General features: G+C 41.6%; 1 protein-coding gene across 1 annotated transcript in view; it reads left to right on the top strand.

Annotated features, from left to right (window-relative positions):
- Positions 1 to 15,451, top strand: part of DCX (doublecortin) — a 167,530-nt gene that overhangs the window by 85,292 nt on the left and 66,787 nt on the right. The window contains exon 4 of the mRNA XM_042782505.1: positions 15,356 to 15,450. Coding sequence (XP_042638439.1) covers positions 15,356 to 15,450 — 95 coding nt within the window. The remainder of the gene's footprint in view (positions 1 to 15,355; position 15,451) is intronic.

Here is a 15,451-nt window from a genome sequence, read left to right as displayed (position 1 = left end):
AAATTTGCAGCCAATTCGTCCTTTCCCAGCAGCCTGAAAGTTGCTCTTCTTTGCCAGTAGATAGACACATGGACTTTTCCCCCATTCCTAAGGGACACACATTTAATTGGGGAAGTCCACAATTTTAACAGGCTCAAAAAGCAATTGGTATGAGTCAACACTTGGAATGGCCAAGTGGTTAGATGATTACATAAACAAGGTCCAAAAGTCAATTTTTTTGGACCATTAAATGTAGGTCAGGTGCAAGAAGAGAATTCAACTATAACAGAAGGGATTCAGCTGAGAAATTTCCACCAGACTAAAAGCTCTTGAGGACAGGTGTTGTGTCTTATTATTTCCTGTACCTCTGACAGCATATTGGCTGAATTATCATAAAGACTCAGTGAATGTTGTTGAATAAATGAACAAATGCAGAAGAATCTTTTTACTAAAAATCAATTCTGTTGTATATTACCAAGTGTCTTTGAGGAGTCTTTTTTTTATATATAGCAATTTTATAGAAGAAGATTCAAAAGCAAGAACAATTGCTGTTGAGTCAGCCTCAACTCCTGGTGACTTCGTGTGTCACAGAATAAACTGCTCCACAGGGTTTTCTTGGCTGTCATCTTTACAGAAGCAGTTTGTTAGACCTTTCTTTCAGAATCATCAACCTTTAGGTCAGCAGCCAATTGCAATCTGCTTGCACCACCCAGGGATGCCATAGAAGATAAAAATTACAACCAAACTCACTGCCGTTGATTCCAACTCAGAGCGACCCTATAGGGTTTCTAAAGCTGTAAATCTTTACAGAAGCAGACGGCCTTATCTTTCTCCCTTGGAGTGGCTGGTGGGTTCGAAGTACTGAAGTTAAATGCTTAACCACTGCACCAACAGATCTCCTTGCCATAGAAGATGTTGTTGTTGTTGTTATGTGCCGTCGAGTCGGCCCCGACTCATAGCGACCCCTCCTTGGGTTTCTGAGGCAGTATCACTACAGAAGTAGATTGCCCAACCTTCCTTCTGAGGTAGATATTACTAATTCTGATCATAGGGCTCCGTTGTTGTTGTTGTCAGTTGCCAATGAGTCGATTCTGACAGCAACCCAAAGTGTGCAGAATAACCATTCCATGGGGTTTTCCAGGTTGTGACCTTCTGGAAACAGATCACCAGGTCTTCTTCCAAGACAACTCTGCCGTGGCTTGAAACAGCCAACATTTCAGAGAGTAGTTGAGCGCTTACTCTGTAGGGGCAGAGAAAGACTGGTTTACCCTTCTAGTCCTGGGTTACTATGAAAAAGGATGAAGATAACCCAAATAAGGTTTTCCTTTTCATTTTTCCTTCCTTCCTTCTTTCTCCTCCTCTTTCTCTTCCTCTTCTCTCTCTTTGTTTTTGCCAAAGCCCGATTCACTTTCTCAGCTTTTCCTTGGTCTCACCTTATCCATCTCCAGTTCCCCTCAGGTCACACTTTTTTTTCCAAAGTAATATAAATAATTTCCACTCATATATCACTAATACTTTTCAAGGCACCTTCATATATTCACTTGATCTTTTTCTCTTAAAAAAGAAAAAAAGCACTATGAGGTATTCAAAGTAGTGTTCATTCCATTTTTCTGATGAGGAATCTGAAGCACATAATGTTTAAGTGCCTTGTCCATGATTACACAGTAATGTGTGATGAAACCAGGAGAAGGAGCTGTCCCCTTTCCACAATACCACCCTGCATCTCAAAAAACAATAATGGAGTTCTGTTAGGAAAATAACAGTTGAACCTACTGCTTTAACAGTTATAATCCTCATACTCTTTGTCCTTCATTCAAATTCTGTATTTACACTCTTTTCCAGGCATATGAGGGAGACATCTGAGAAATGGATAAACCAGACATTATCTCAACTGTGGAGTTGCAATTTATTCTCAGCTTTTTTTTTAAATTCTTCAAATATGAAGTGAGTTCTTAACTGACTCTGAAACACCATTTTGTAGGCCATCTTTCTGTCTCTGCTTAAGCCAGCTGACACTGACATGGAAGTCTTCTGAAGTGTGCTATCCCAGAATGCAACTCCTCTCTCTCTTGCATCTTTCTTGACAACCATGGCAGGAGGATCTTCTGTACTAGCTGATATTTTATTGAGATGTTTCCTTCCTGGGGCTGGCAAATTTCTCACACAAACTGAAGAGGCAGCAGGTCTAGTGTAATTACCAACCTAGACCCTACTCAATATTTCAGAATGGAATGAGTAAGGCAGTGTTATACTGAGACCATGGGTGAAACTGGACCTCAGAGCCTGGGAAGGATGCCAGGATTAGAAGAGCCAAGAGCTTTGCTAAAGCCAGAGATCTAGGCAGGCTGTGAGTCATTAACTAGACAAGCAGTTAGGAACCAGGAAATAAGTTTCTATCAGGGTTAAAGCAAGGCCACAGGTCAAAAACTAAGTAGCAGTGGACAATAATAACAATAATAATAATAATAACCTTGGAAAATGACATAAATTCTATCTTAGCCCAGAAGTCTGGTAAGATGTGGCTTACTCTAGCGAGTGGTCAACCTGGGATGCTTAGGTGGGTACCATTTTTAGAAGTAGGTAATAAAGAGTGTAGAATCCATGGGTGGTGCAGTTAAGTGCTTGGCTGTTAACTGAAAAATTGGCAGTTTGAGTCCACCTAGAGAGGCCTCAGAAGAAAGGCTGACAATCTACTTCTGAAAAATCAGTACTAAAAACTCTAAAGAGCAGTTTTACTCTCACACACATGGTGTTGACATAAGTTGGAATTGACTCGATGACAACTTTTCTTTCTCTTTTAGTGGAAACTGTGGTGACCATAGCTAAGGTAATATCTTGACGTCACCAAATGCCCTAGAGCAGGATTTTTCAACCTTGGCACTACTGACATTTTAGGCAGGATCATTCTTTGTGTGGATGACTATCCTGTGCATAGGAGGCTGTTTAGCGGCATCCCTGACCTCTATCTACTAGATACCAGTAGCAACCCCCCTCCAAGTTGTGACAACCAAAAATGTCTCCAGACATTGCCAGATGTCCCCTGGTGAACCTCAAACCTTGCTGCTGTCGAGTTGCACTATCTCTATGGAAGTAGATTGCCCAGTCTTCCTTCCGAGGAGTGGCTGGTCTGGTTAGCAGTCAAATGCCTTAGTCAAATGCTATGCCACCAGAGCTCCTGGTGAACACGAGAGGCAAAATGGCCCTTGGTTGAGAACCACTGCTGTAGCAACTCTGGATTGTGAGCAATTGATTGGTCTTGAGCCTTCTAGGATTCACTGGCTTCTAAATCATTTTTAGAGCTGGGAGTCTAAGGATGATGACCAAAATGAAGAGCAGGTATAGATACCTGCAATCTCATCCTTTCCAAATGTCCTTTCATATATAGTGCCTGGCTCATCTCTTCCATTAGACACTATTGTAGTTCCTAAGTGCATTGAACCCCCAGAGTTTTCTTCAAATCCTATTTAATTGCAAACACAGGGATGGATCTGCTCATAGTGTTTATTCTTAAACACCTAATAGATGGTCTACATGTAAATTGGTAGGGGTTTGAAAATCCTTTTACTTTTTACAATTGAATTACAAAAATATGGTAAGTTTCTGTTTTCTTAATATTTACCTTGAGTTTGTCATTTATTCATTTTCTCTTCCTTCCTTTCATTTAACTATATTTTATATTGGAAGGATAAATATTGAAATTATTGAAAGCTGATGAGGTGAGACTCCCAGAGACCAGGGAGGGACAAGAGGGAGAGAGGACTGGGAACCTTGACTAGGCCAGTTTGGCAAGAACTATGACTAAGAACCTCTGACCTGAAAAGAAGTTTCAAAGAATATTGTACTCACTGATCTGTCTTCCAACTCAGCCTGTCCTTCACCATCCAGCATACTTGAATCTTTCTTAAAATGTGAGTTAGAATTCTATGTACTTTTTTCCACATTGTTGCCCTTTTGATGAATTGTCTTATCTGTTCGAAGGGATTCTCTGAAGGCCTGCCAGAACAATTTAGTGGACTAAAATGGGATTCAGCAATATGATGTAGTGGAAATGCCCTTGGACCATGACTCCAAACTCAAGTTCTAGTCTTCATTCTTCTCTTTATAGACATTCAGTCTTGAAAGTTACCTAACCTTGGTTGCACCTCAGTTTTCTCATCTATAAAATAGAGCTACCTGCTTGCTTACATGATAACTGTATGTTTCAGATGAAATAATGAGTGAAAGTAACATGAAATGTGTAAAAGCTTTTACAAATACAAAATGATGTAATTAAGCAATTGCTTAATTGCTGCTTCTTCAGTTATTCTTGCCAAAATGTCACAGTCTCCAATGGATAGATGTCATAGTCTAGGCTACAGCCCGCAGTGGCAGACCTATTCTCCAGCTCTTCCTTGCAGACCTATTTTCTACTCTTTACCCTGTTCCACTCTGCCCTGTGCCCTGGGAAGCAACCTGTATGAACAGATAACGTTGTCTTTTGGCTTCCAATTGAGTTTGGCCAATGGGAAGCACCAGCAGAGAGGAGAAGAGTGAAAGTAGGTCATTTATTGCTTGACACCTTGCCTAAGAGATTGCTGGAGGCTGCCAGCAACCCTTGACTAAAGGTCACAGCTCCCTTCAAGGAACCCTTTCTATGTGGTTGTCAATGCTCTCTCTCACTCCCTCTGGGTTCTGGTAGCTGCTCCCTCCCCTCTTTCCTTCTGGTCTAAGGATGGTAATGATCCCCACTGTTACTAATCGTTGAATACTGAAGTATCTCTTGTTTTTCCTATATACCTTGCCCATATTTAAAAATAACTCCCCTATATTAAACTCTACTCAATTAATCCACTCTATGTCATGTGTTTCCTACCAGGACCCTGACTGATATACCCACCAAATTCCTTTCTTTTCCTCTTCTCAACCGATTTTTATTTTTTGGTGTGGTAAAGTATATTATGTAAGTGTTATGTAAGTATTGAGGGGTTTATGGCCATCTGCATTCTGTGCAGTGATGTTGAGAATTAGATCCTAACTCACCATCTCAGAACATCTACACTGGAGCTGCATGTTCCTTGCCAATTGGGTAGTCATGCTTTTTGTCCTATCGCCATTCAGTCATGAGGAACACTCAGAGGCATGATTCACGTGTCTTTTCTCTCCCACAAAGTTAGTCTCCTTGCTAAATTCCAGCAACCTGGGAGGCAACTGTTTCATGCACACTCTAGTCTCTGGTTGCTGTAAATCAGTTTGCACCCCTTTGCTTCCCTTGGACTCAGTTTGCAGAGAATGAGCTTATATCCTTTTGCTTCCCTTGGCCTGGAGTCTCAGGAAGCCTGGGAAGGGGGGTATAGTTAAGTCTCTGGGATTCCACGACAGCTGCCAGTGTTCTGGCCCTGGTGTCTCTGCTTATTAACTGTGTCCAGCCTGGAATGTTTCATAGACTGTCAGAGCTGGAAGAGACCTCAAAAATCAACTAGTTTAGATGTTCTTAACTTGAGGTCCATGGATGAGCTTCAGGGGGATCCTTAAGCCCCCTAAATTGTATGGAAAATTAGCTATATATGCTCACATACATATTTTCCTAAGGAGAAGATCTATAACTTCCACCAAATTCTCAAAAGGGCTTGTGGGCAACACCCAAAGACAGACCTCACAATGCTGTAGATCAAAGAGTTCTTCTTCCAGCAGAGGAAACTGAGGTTCAGAGAAAAAGCAACTTATCCACAGTGAGTCAGTGGCTGGGTTTACTTTGAATCTTGGTAGACCTTCATTCTCCTTTATATATATATATATAATGTATCTTTCCTTCCACTACTGAATTCCATAGTCATACCCCTCTGTGCTTTGTGTGCAGTGGACAGCAGATAACTGTGAAATGCAATCAATAACTGCAAGGGGCCCTATAAGCACACTCTCTTATTTTAATTGACCCTACTAAACAGAAACTGAAGTTGTGTGTGGCCAATGGCCAACCTTAGAGCTTAGTGGTGCCAAGGAATCAAGCAGGATTTTTCCACATCAGTTCTCTCAGATGAATGGAGTTCTGTCTCGTCTCTGTTTCTCTGAGCCAACTTGTCCCCAGGGCCCTGCGGAGGGGCAGGTGTTGGTCCTGGGCATGTACTCAGCAACTCAACTCCAGCACCTCTGCAGCTGTTCTCATCCCTGAGAGGCCCCCAATAGGAGCTGACACAGAGACTCTTGGAAATGGCAAAGAAAAGCTAAGGAAAAAACACCCTTGAGCATTGAGGGATTGCCAGCCTTCCAGGGGAGCTGGCACTGCCTAGCTCAGGTTATTAAATCACAACAAGCTCCTGGTAAAATGGGAAAACTTATTCCTTCCTATCTCTGCTCTGGGCTCCTCTTTCCCAGACCATTAGTATTTTCATGGCATCCAGAGTCCTCTACTTTATTTCCTTCCTAGGAAATATGTGTCTTTGTTGGATACATTACTACCAAGTAGATCCGAGTGAAATATATATTGTCTTGAGTTTTAGTATCAGCTCTATCACTAACTTGCAATGTAACCTTGTACAAATCGCTTAATAACTTTGATGAGCCTTCATGTTTTATTTGTAAAATATGGAACTAATGATCCAGATGAGGTGGTGGAGGTGAGAGCACTTATGAAACTATAAAACAACAAAAGCTACAAGGGGTCATCATGGCTTTTAATCATTGAGTGATAAATTATTTTAAAGGTTGAGAATGACCTGGAGTATCAAATTCCCAGCTGAGATCTGACTGCCTAGATTTCAATTTACTGCGTTTATTGGGGGAAAATTCCAGAATGGAATGAGAAGGAGATTCACCATTGGCTATGAGGCTAAGAAGAGCAGTAGAAGAATCCATTGATGAGATATGATCTATTCCTGGAGTTTCTCATGCTATTCTGATCAATCACTCTTCACCATGGAAGGATGGAGAGAGATGCAATTGGATGTAGTGCTGGAGAATCAGACAGTGAGCCTCAATATGACTTGCAAAAGGAATGGGTTCACTGGCCATAGAGGAGTTGGGAATTCCCAGAGGGAAGCAAGATAGTGGGAACAGAATACCAATCCCTCCTTCCACAAACAGCCACAGTGTTTCCTAAACTAAGCCCCATGAAGCATGACAAAGGAAATCAGAGATATGGTCATTGTCCTCAAGAAAAGGATGCTTTGATGCGTGAAAGATGGAAAAATGATCAAACCCTAAGGGCAACTGAGGCACTTAAACAAGTTGTCTTTACTGTGGGATGGGGTTGACACTGTACTGTTTTTAGACAAATAATAGGAAAACAAATAGATCTGGAATTCAGTGAACAAGTCAATCTTAGTCTCTTATGATACCGTCTTCTATATGATGCAGAGGACAGTGATCTTTAGTGGCCTAGAGAGAATCTTATTATACTGCAATATCCTTAATCATAAAACTAAGATTTAATTGTGATTTCCAGCACAGTCAAGACATCAAATGACATATTGCACCAGGCAAATCTGTTGCAAAAAGACCTCTTTAAAGTGCTGAAGAGCAAAGATATCTCTTTGAAGACTGAGGTGTGCCCAACCCAAGCCATAGCATTTTCAATTGCCTCATATGCATGTGAAAGTTGGACAATGAAAGGAAGACCCAAGAAGAGTTGATGTTTTGAGTTGTGGTGTTGGAGAAGAATACTGAAAGTACCATGGACTACCAGAAGAGCAAACAAATCTGCCCTGGACGAAGTGCAACTGGAATGTTCCTTGGAAAAGAGAATGGCCAGACTTCGTCTCATCTACTTTGGTCATGTAGTCAGAAGGGACCATTCCCTGGAGAAAGATATCATGCTTGACAAAATAGAGGATCAGCAAAAAAGGGGAAGGCCCCCAACAAGATGGGTAGATGCAGTGGCTGCTACAACGGGCTCAAATACAGCAAGGATTGTGAGGCTGGTGCACCACTGGGCACTGTTTCATTTTGTTGTACAATAGGGTCACTGTGAGTTGCAGCCAACTCGATGGCACCTAACTACAACAACAATAGGTCAAATGTTACTGAACAGTTGAGTAGAATGAGGCCAGAGAAATAACCATTGGGTATGACACCATGATAGTCATTATTGACCTCGATGAGAGAAACCTTTGTGGAGTTCTGAGGATGGAAGACAGAATAGATTTGATTGAGAGGAAAATTGAGGTTTGGAAGAGAATATAGGATACTGTAAATGTGGAAGTGCTTTGAAAACAGTAAAAGTATTATCCTAAAGCAGGTGGCATTGTTATTTCAGCAGAGATTTTAGGGAAGTTTGAGGCATTGAATAAACAGAGATGTCTGTGCCAAAAGAGAAGCACTGCAGAACCAGGAGCTGCTTGCCCAGGCAGAAACATTGGGGGTTAGAAAGCCACAAGTAAAACTTCATGGTAGTCCTAGGAAGATGAGTTTGATAAGAAAGCTGGGGTCTCAGAAACATTGCTGCAACTCACCAAGCCACCATGTACCAACCTCTGACTGGAGCTTGTCCAGGGCTGGCAGATAGGAATTGTACCACAATGAGAGTAGCAATAACTTGTAGAAAAAGCCTGATCCATAATGTTTACTGACTCTTTCATTAACTCATTTTGTGAAGTTTGCCAGACACTCTGTATGGGCAGGGCAAACTCTTGGCAATACTGGGAAATCAGTGTGGGTTTTCTTCCTTGCCACAGGGCTCCCTCTTCTTCACTGTTGGGGCCACTCCTTTTCCCATAGACATCCTCTGCCCTCCTCTTCATCCTGAAATCTGCCAGTAAGCAAAGTATCTTTTATTTGTGCAGAAGGCTGGCAGATGGGTCTGGGCACTTGTGCACAACTTTGGGGATCAGAATCTCTGTGACTAGAGTAGACAAGATACAGCTCTTTATTACAGGTTGTTGTTGTTATTATGTGCCGTCGAGTCGGACCCAACTCATAGTGACCCCTCCTTGGGTTGCCGAGGCAGTATCACTACGGAAGTAGATTGCCCAACCTTCCTTCTGAGGAGTGGCTGGTGGGATTGACCCACCAGCTTTCTGGTTAGCAGTCAAGTGCCTTAGGCACTATGCTACCAGAGCTCCCCTTTATTACAGGAATCTTAAGTAAAAAGCATATTTCTGTATCCCTTCCTTTGCTTATGCTGTTACTTCTGCCTGGAATGCCTTTACTCCTGTCTCCATCAACCTGTGTCCCATCCATCCTTCAAGGCTCAGATTCTGTGTCATTTCTATGACGCCTTCCCCAGTTCTCACTATTAGAGTTACTCTCTTTGTCCTCTGTGTTCTCCTAGCTCTTTGTGCCGCTGTAATAATATTAACAACAGTCTGCCTGGTATTCCAATTATTTATGTAGTTCTTACTTATTACGTTGTCAACTCTGTGAAGACAGGGCCTTTTAAAAATACATTTCTGTGTCTCCCACAGAGTTCCTTTTCCATAGTAGATGTTAATGAATGAATATTAGTGGGATTGAAATTTCAATGAAAATATTTTGCCCATGACCATATACAGGTTTGGCAGATGATATTTCTACACACATATTTACATGTGTTATAAAAATATCCATATATATAATAGAGAAAATGGGGTAGAGTTATGATAACTTCTTAGCCACAACCAAACACCTTGAGGGAGTGAGTGGCTGGGCCTGTGGGCTTAGGACCATGGCCAAGGGGGACAACAAGCTTCACTGGCCTAACACAAAAAAACTATACAAAAACATTGTTCTACATCCTACTTTGGTGAGTAGTGACTGTAGTCCTAAAAGCTTTTGAGCAGCCATGTAAAATGCAGCTATTGGTCTCTCCTCATCAAGAGCAAAGAAGAGTGAAGAAAATCAAAGATGCATGAAATGATTGATCCAAGGGACTAGTGGACCATGGGAACCTTAGTCTCTATGACTCTGAGACCTGAACTAGATGATGCCTGGCTACCATGGCCAACCACTCAGAAGGGATCAAAATTAGAGATCCTGGATAGAGTGGAGACACATGTGGAAGAAAACACAAAATCATATATAAAAAAAAAAAAAAGGCTTACTGGTTTAATAGATACTGGTGAACCCCTGAGACTACTGCCCCTAGTCATCTTTCAGGCCTGGAATTGAATTCACTCCTGTGGCCTATGAAGTGAAAAACTACACCAGGGAGGTTCACTCCTTGGAACAATCAACCATGGGTGACCAGCAGGGCAGTATTTGCACAGGGAGAAAGCTCAGAATGCAAGAATTCATAGAAAGGAAGGACACAGGAAAAAGGTAACCACAGGGAGGAAATGCGAGAGAGCTGTCGTCACATTGTGGGAATTGCAATCAATGTCACCAAACAAAATATGTATGAACTGTTGAACGGAAAACACATTTGCTCTGTAAACTTTCACCCAAATCATAATAAAAGTTTTTTTAAAAAGAACATATTTTGCATTTTGAAAAGTGAGTCTTATAGATAGACAAGCAAGACCTTGCTTCCCAAGATAATGTTTCTTTCTGAACAATTAGTTAGTGAAATGTATACTCTACCAGCAGCAGGCACATACAAGAACTAGCTGCCAGCATCCGTTTTATGTGGATGGAGAATGTAATCAAGTTAAAATCAAGTTACAGAGTGAAGTTTCCATTTGCAGCTAATAGACTCAAACTGCTCCCACACGGTGGTATGTTGTCTCCATTTCCCTATTGGTACTTTGACATTTAAGCCACTGGGCCATTCATATGATCTATTGTTCACACTAATGCACTTCCAAGCTGGCCTCCTTTTCCCCAACACCTGATGTTAAAAAAAAAAAAGAAAAACATTGAATCAATGGTTTAATGTAAATGCAAATTGATTTTATTGATTGTGTGTTGGCAGTTCATTAATTACAAAGATGAGGTGTCATGCTTTCATGTTCTCTTCTCTGACTTAAATAACCAAGTGTGGCATGTGCTAAAGCTGATGTCAGCAAGACTTTGATCTCTGAGGATGTTGTAAGTTGTATCATGATGACTATAATTTTACCACTTAAGTTGCTACCTAATGATGGACATTTTAGCTCAAAAAAACCTAATTTACAAAATCGTGCATATGCAATGTAAGCTAAGGTGCACTTTGGGTTTCATTTACCTCCATGGAAATTTAAAAAGCAGTGTAAGTAGGTGTGAGTTTTTTTGAGAATTCTTTTTTCCACTCTATTCTTCTCATCCTGCTTTATCTCCTTCTTGTCCTTTTTCTTTTCCTTCTTCCTCTTGTTTTTCTTCCTTCCTCCTATACTCCTCCTTTTCCTTTCCTTTCTCCATCACTTACTCAGTAGCCAGTTACAGTAGTGAATAGAAGTTTTCTTGTCCATAGATTAAAGATATGTTCCATAGTCTGGTGAGACCCCCAATACTATTCTGGGCCTGGAATAAAAGTCACTCCCAGGGGCTGGCTCTCAGCCCAATAGTAAACAAGGTGTACACACAGATCACTCAACCCAGGATGACACACCCACATACTCTATGGAAATGCATCCCTTGGAGCAATGGACCACGGGGCACCAGAAGGGCAACATTCACATGGAGGAAATGCAGGACACACAAGAGTGCATAACTATGAGGGGCATAGGGGAGGGCTACTGGGCAGGGAGGGGAGGAGACTGGGTTAGGGTTGGGGATGGTAAATGGGGAGTGAAAAGAAAAGATATGTTCCATAAATAACTCTTTTTTTTTTTTCAGTTCAGTAAAATGTTTCAATGCAGCTAATCATGTATCAGGCACTTACTAGGACAAATGGGGATTCTCCTGTCTAGGCTATTCACATGCCTTTGAAGCCAGGGATTCAGGAAGGAAAATTTTCATAGGCAAGTGATTTTAAATGTCCTGAACTGAAGCAGGATGCCAGAGTGCTAGTTTCAATTCTCCATGAGCCAGTTGTGTATGCTTGGGTCACTTTTAGTCTCTATCTTAACCCACTGCCACCGAGTAGATTCCAATTCATAGCCACCCTACAGGACAGAGTAGAACTGCCTTGTAGGGTTTCCAAGGCTGTAATTCTTTATAGGAACAGATTCCCATGTCTCTCCTGTGAAGTGGCTGGTGGGTTCAAACCACCAACCTTTTGGTTAGCAGCCCAATGCTTTACCCACAGCACTACCAGAGCTCCTTCTCTGTGTCTTGGGTTCCTCATACTTAATTAAGATGGAGATTGTTTTATTTTTCCCAACCGTGTAACAAAGAGGGAGCCTGCTATGTCTCAATAACCAAGACATTTGGGAAAGCTGGGTATCTATATGCACAATGTGAATTTGCCTGCATTTGGGAGCCAGTAAAATGTGGGGTGAGATCATATAAGAAACCTGATGCTGAACAGCTGGGTTGCAAAATGAATGCATCTGAAGCCAGCCACAGCATTGTGAGTTTGTCAGAAGCATAGGCAGCTCTGCCTTTCTTAGAAGCTCCCCAAAGGAGGGGTTATCCAAAGGCTTCTCCCAAACCTGGGTAGGGGTAGAGAGGCTTAAGATTGAAGATAGATAGGTCTTTGCAGTGGCAACCGTCAGAACAATCTACGAAGGCTTTGTTATTCTGCAATAGGGTATCATGGCATGGGACAGCAATGGCTCCTTTTGAGCTTTTGGCTTCTCTTCTTGGGAGGCAATTACCACAAATACCTCCAAAATGAAGGCTCTGGTGCCTTTTGTGGGAGAACGTTGCTGTTTGAAGTCTTTACTATTTTTTTAATAGCTATTAGTTTGTTTACGTTTTCTATTTCTTTTTGAGTTGATTTGATTATTTAGATTTTCCTTAAAAATCATCCATTTCATCTGAGTTTTAAAATAAATTAGCATAGTTGAGCAAAAAACAACTCACAGTCAATTCCTCTTTCCTATTCTTAAGTTTGTGTATTTGTGTTACCTTATAAAACCTTTGAACTCTGATCTTGAATGGTGATGTTGGCCATGATTTCTTCTTTCTCTTTCCTAATTTTCTGCCTTTTTATACCCTTGGAAAGCCTCTGATGTTCCTCCTTACTATCTCCTTTGTGTGCAGTTGAGGCAGAAACAGCCCTAGCTGAATACTCAGTATGTGATTAGCACTCAACCAGGAACCACAGAGAGATACAGAGAGAGGGATACACATTAACTTGCTCTTTACATCCAGGAGACCTGTGATCTAACAGGGAGGACTAGGTGAATACACACACATGAAAGTACAGGCAGGTCTTGAAACAAGGTTGTTTTGGAAGTATGTCAAATCCTAGAGACCACTAGCAGAGGGACGCCCAAGGGTGAGTGTTCCCTCAGTCATGACTTAAACTAAAGGCAGCCAGTCAGGGTCAGGTTGCAGTCTCAAACAAATGGGTATGGATGTGGTCTTCAGGGTCAAGGAAGTGGCAAGGGATAATCAGGGATGTATCAAAATCAGTGGCTCCATATTTTATTGAGTCAAGGTCCAAGATGTAGGTGGGAGTCTGCAGTAGGGCTCAGAGCAACGTGACCTCTGCCATTGTATCTTCTGTTGTTGTTAGGTGCCGTTGAATCGTTTCTGACTCATAGTGACCCCATGCACAGCAGAACGAAATGCCACCTGATCCCGTGCCAGCTCCATGATCCTTGCTATACTTGAGCCAATTGTCGCAGCCATGGTTTCAATCCATCTTGTTGGATCTTCTAGTAGGACAATATTCAGGATGCTTAACAGCTCCAGCCAATGACTGGGACACTTGGATGTGGTGATGATCAGCTCCCATGGATCCTAGCACTAACCAAATTGAAATGCTCTGTTTCAATGTGTCTCACCCTATCAGACTAGGAGCTCCATGCTTTCATGGACTTAATCTTATTCATCTTTGTATGCCCAGTGCCTGAAGTATATATAAGTGCTTTGTATTGCTCGGTGGTTAAAAGCACAGGCTTTGAAGTCAAATAGATCTGAGTTTGTTTGGCTTCATCACTTTCCACCTGGATAATTTACTTAGAGTCTCTGAGCCTCAGTTTTCTTATCTGTAAAATAGGGATGACAATAAGGTCTTCTTCTAGGGTTGCTGTGAGAGTGAAATGAGATGTTGATTGGAAGTATTTAGCAGAGTACCTGTCACAGAGAAAACATTCAATTAGTGTAGCTCTGATTGTCATTACATGTTTGTAGAATAAATGGATGAAGGACAAGTGGGCTGAAGAAGAGTGCTGGTCTATTTGACTAGGTCAGGACCCAGTGTTGGGAAGAGGCTTAATGGAAACAACAGGTCTGTCCTCCAAGTCTTCCTCTCTTCTTTTGGAATCTCTTGGGTGATTGGAAGGCTGAGACAATGGGGATATTCTTTAAGCATCTTTCCCTTTGTGTAAGACTTGTAATCATCTTGGTTGGGGGAACAGGGATTGAATAGACCCTGGGTGAGGAATGATGTTATTAATATAAATATTTTTTCAAATGTAACATGTTGCTCTCTGCACCCAGCAAGCTATTGTTAGTTTGTGAGCACTCTGCCTTTGGAAAGTCATTGCTGGCAGCTTGAATGGGAAGCTTAGAACAATTAGAGGCTTTGAACACTTTCAAGCTAAAGTTTGGGATAAGCATGTTTTGACTCTACAGTTTCTCCTGGGGTTTGTGTGATGTGCTGGACTAATTATCATATGTAATTACAAAAGCCAAGAAGTGGGGAGGCTGAAGGGAACAGCATACTTTCCCAAGGACCCTGGTTTCTTTGTCCAGAAAAGAGCTTGAGGAGACTGTCTTTGTATTGTGGAGCAGCAGCAATGCATAAGGCATTAGAGGGCAGACAAGATCCTGGGAACAAGGCTTTAACAGCAGAGCCTCAACCCTATTGGGGCCCATTGCTCTTAATGAAATTTGAAGTGGTCAGCAGAGTTTTCCCTCCTAGTTCTTCAGAAAGGAATGATATCCTGGGCCACTACCAGGTTCTTTGCCCATTTTTAGCACAAGTTGAATTTTTGTGTGCCCAAAAGGAGCAGTTAAGAATGGATATCTTTTTTCCAAACTCATTCAGAAGATAAGACCTTCCCTCTGGCTAAGCCACAGTGTCTTCTCAACCATAAGGTACAGAAGGTCTTTTTCATAAAGGTCTTTTTCATCGGCCTCAGCCTAGACCTCTGGCCCGAGTTAGGCCAGGAACACCCTGTCTTTGAGGGTCAAAGAAAAGGTGATATGTGTGGGACATTTCCCTGCTTTTTTTTTTTTTTTTCAGAGGAAGACATCCCATTTGGAGATGATCTCAATCTTAATCTTCATGCAATGGAAACAAGACTACTAAATATGCAACACTGAAAGACAATAGCACTCAGTGTATAATCCCTTACTTAGGGGCCATGGTGCAGACTGAATGGAGTAGATACTTTGAGAAAAAGGAGATACCTAGGGGCTGGAGATGATGGCATATAAGTGAAGTTTGTTGTGTTAGGTTCATTGTCACAAGACCATCAAATCACAATAAATATTTTTGCTTTCTCCATAGGTAACCTGTCTCCATGATTTCTTTGGTGATGATGATGTGTTTATTGCTTGTGGTCCTGAAAAATTTCGCTATGCTCAGGATGACTTTTCTCTGGAT

Source organism: Orycteropus afer, unplaced genomic scaffold (assembly GCF_000298275.1).
Source record: "Orycteropus afer afer isolate SDZICR_OR568_19922 unplaced genomic scaffold, OryAfe1.0 scaffold00352, whole genome shotgun sequence".
NCBI lineage: Eukaryota > Metazoa > Chordata > Mammalia > Tubulidentata > Orycteropodidae > Orycteropus > Orycteropus afer.
Note: the sequence above shows the minus strand (reverse complement) of the source record. Positions and strands in the feature narration are given on the sequence as shown.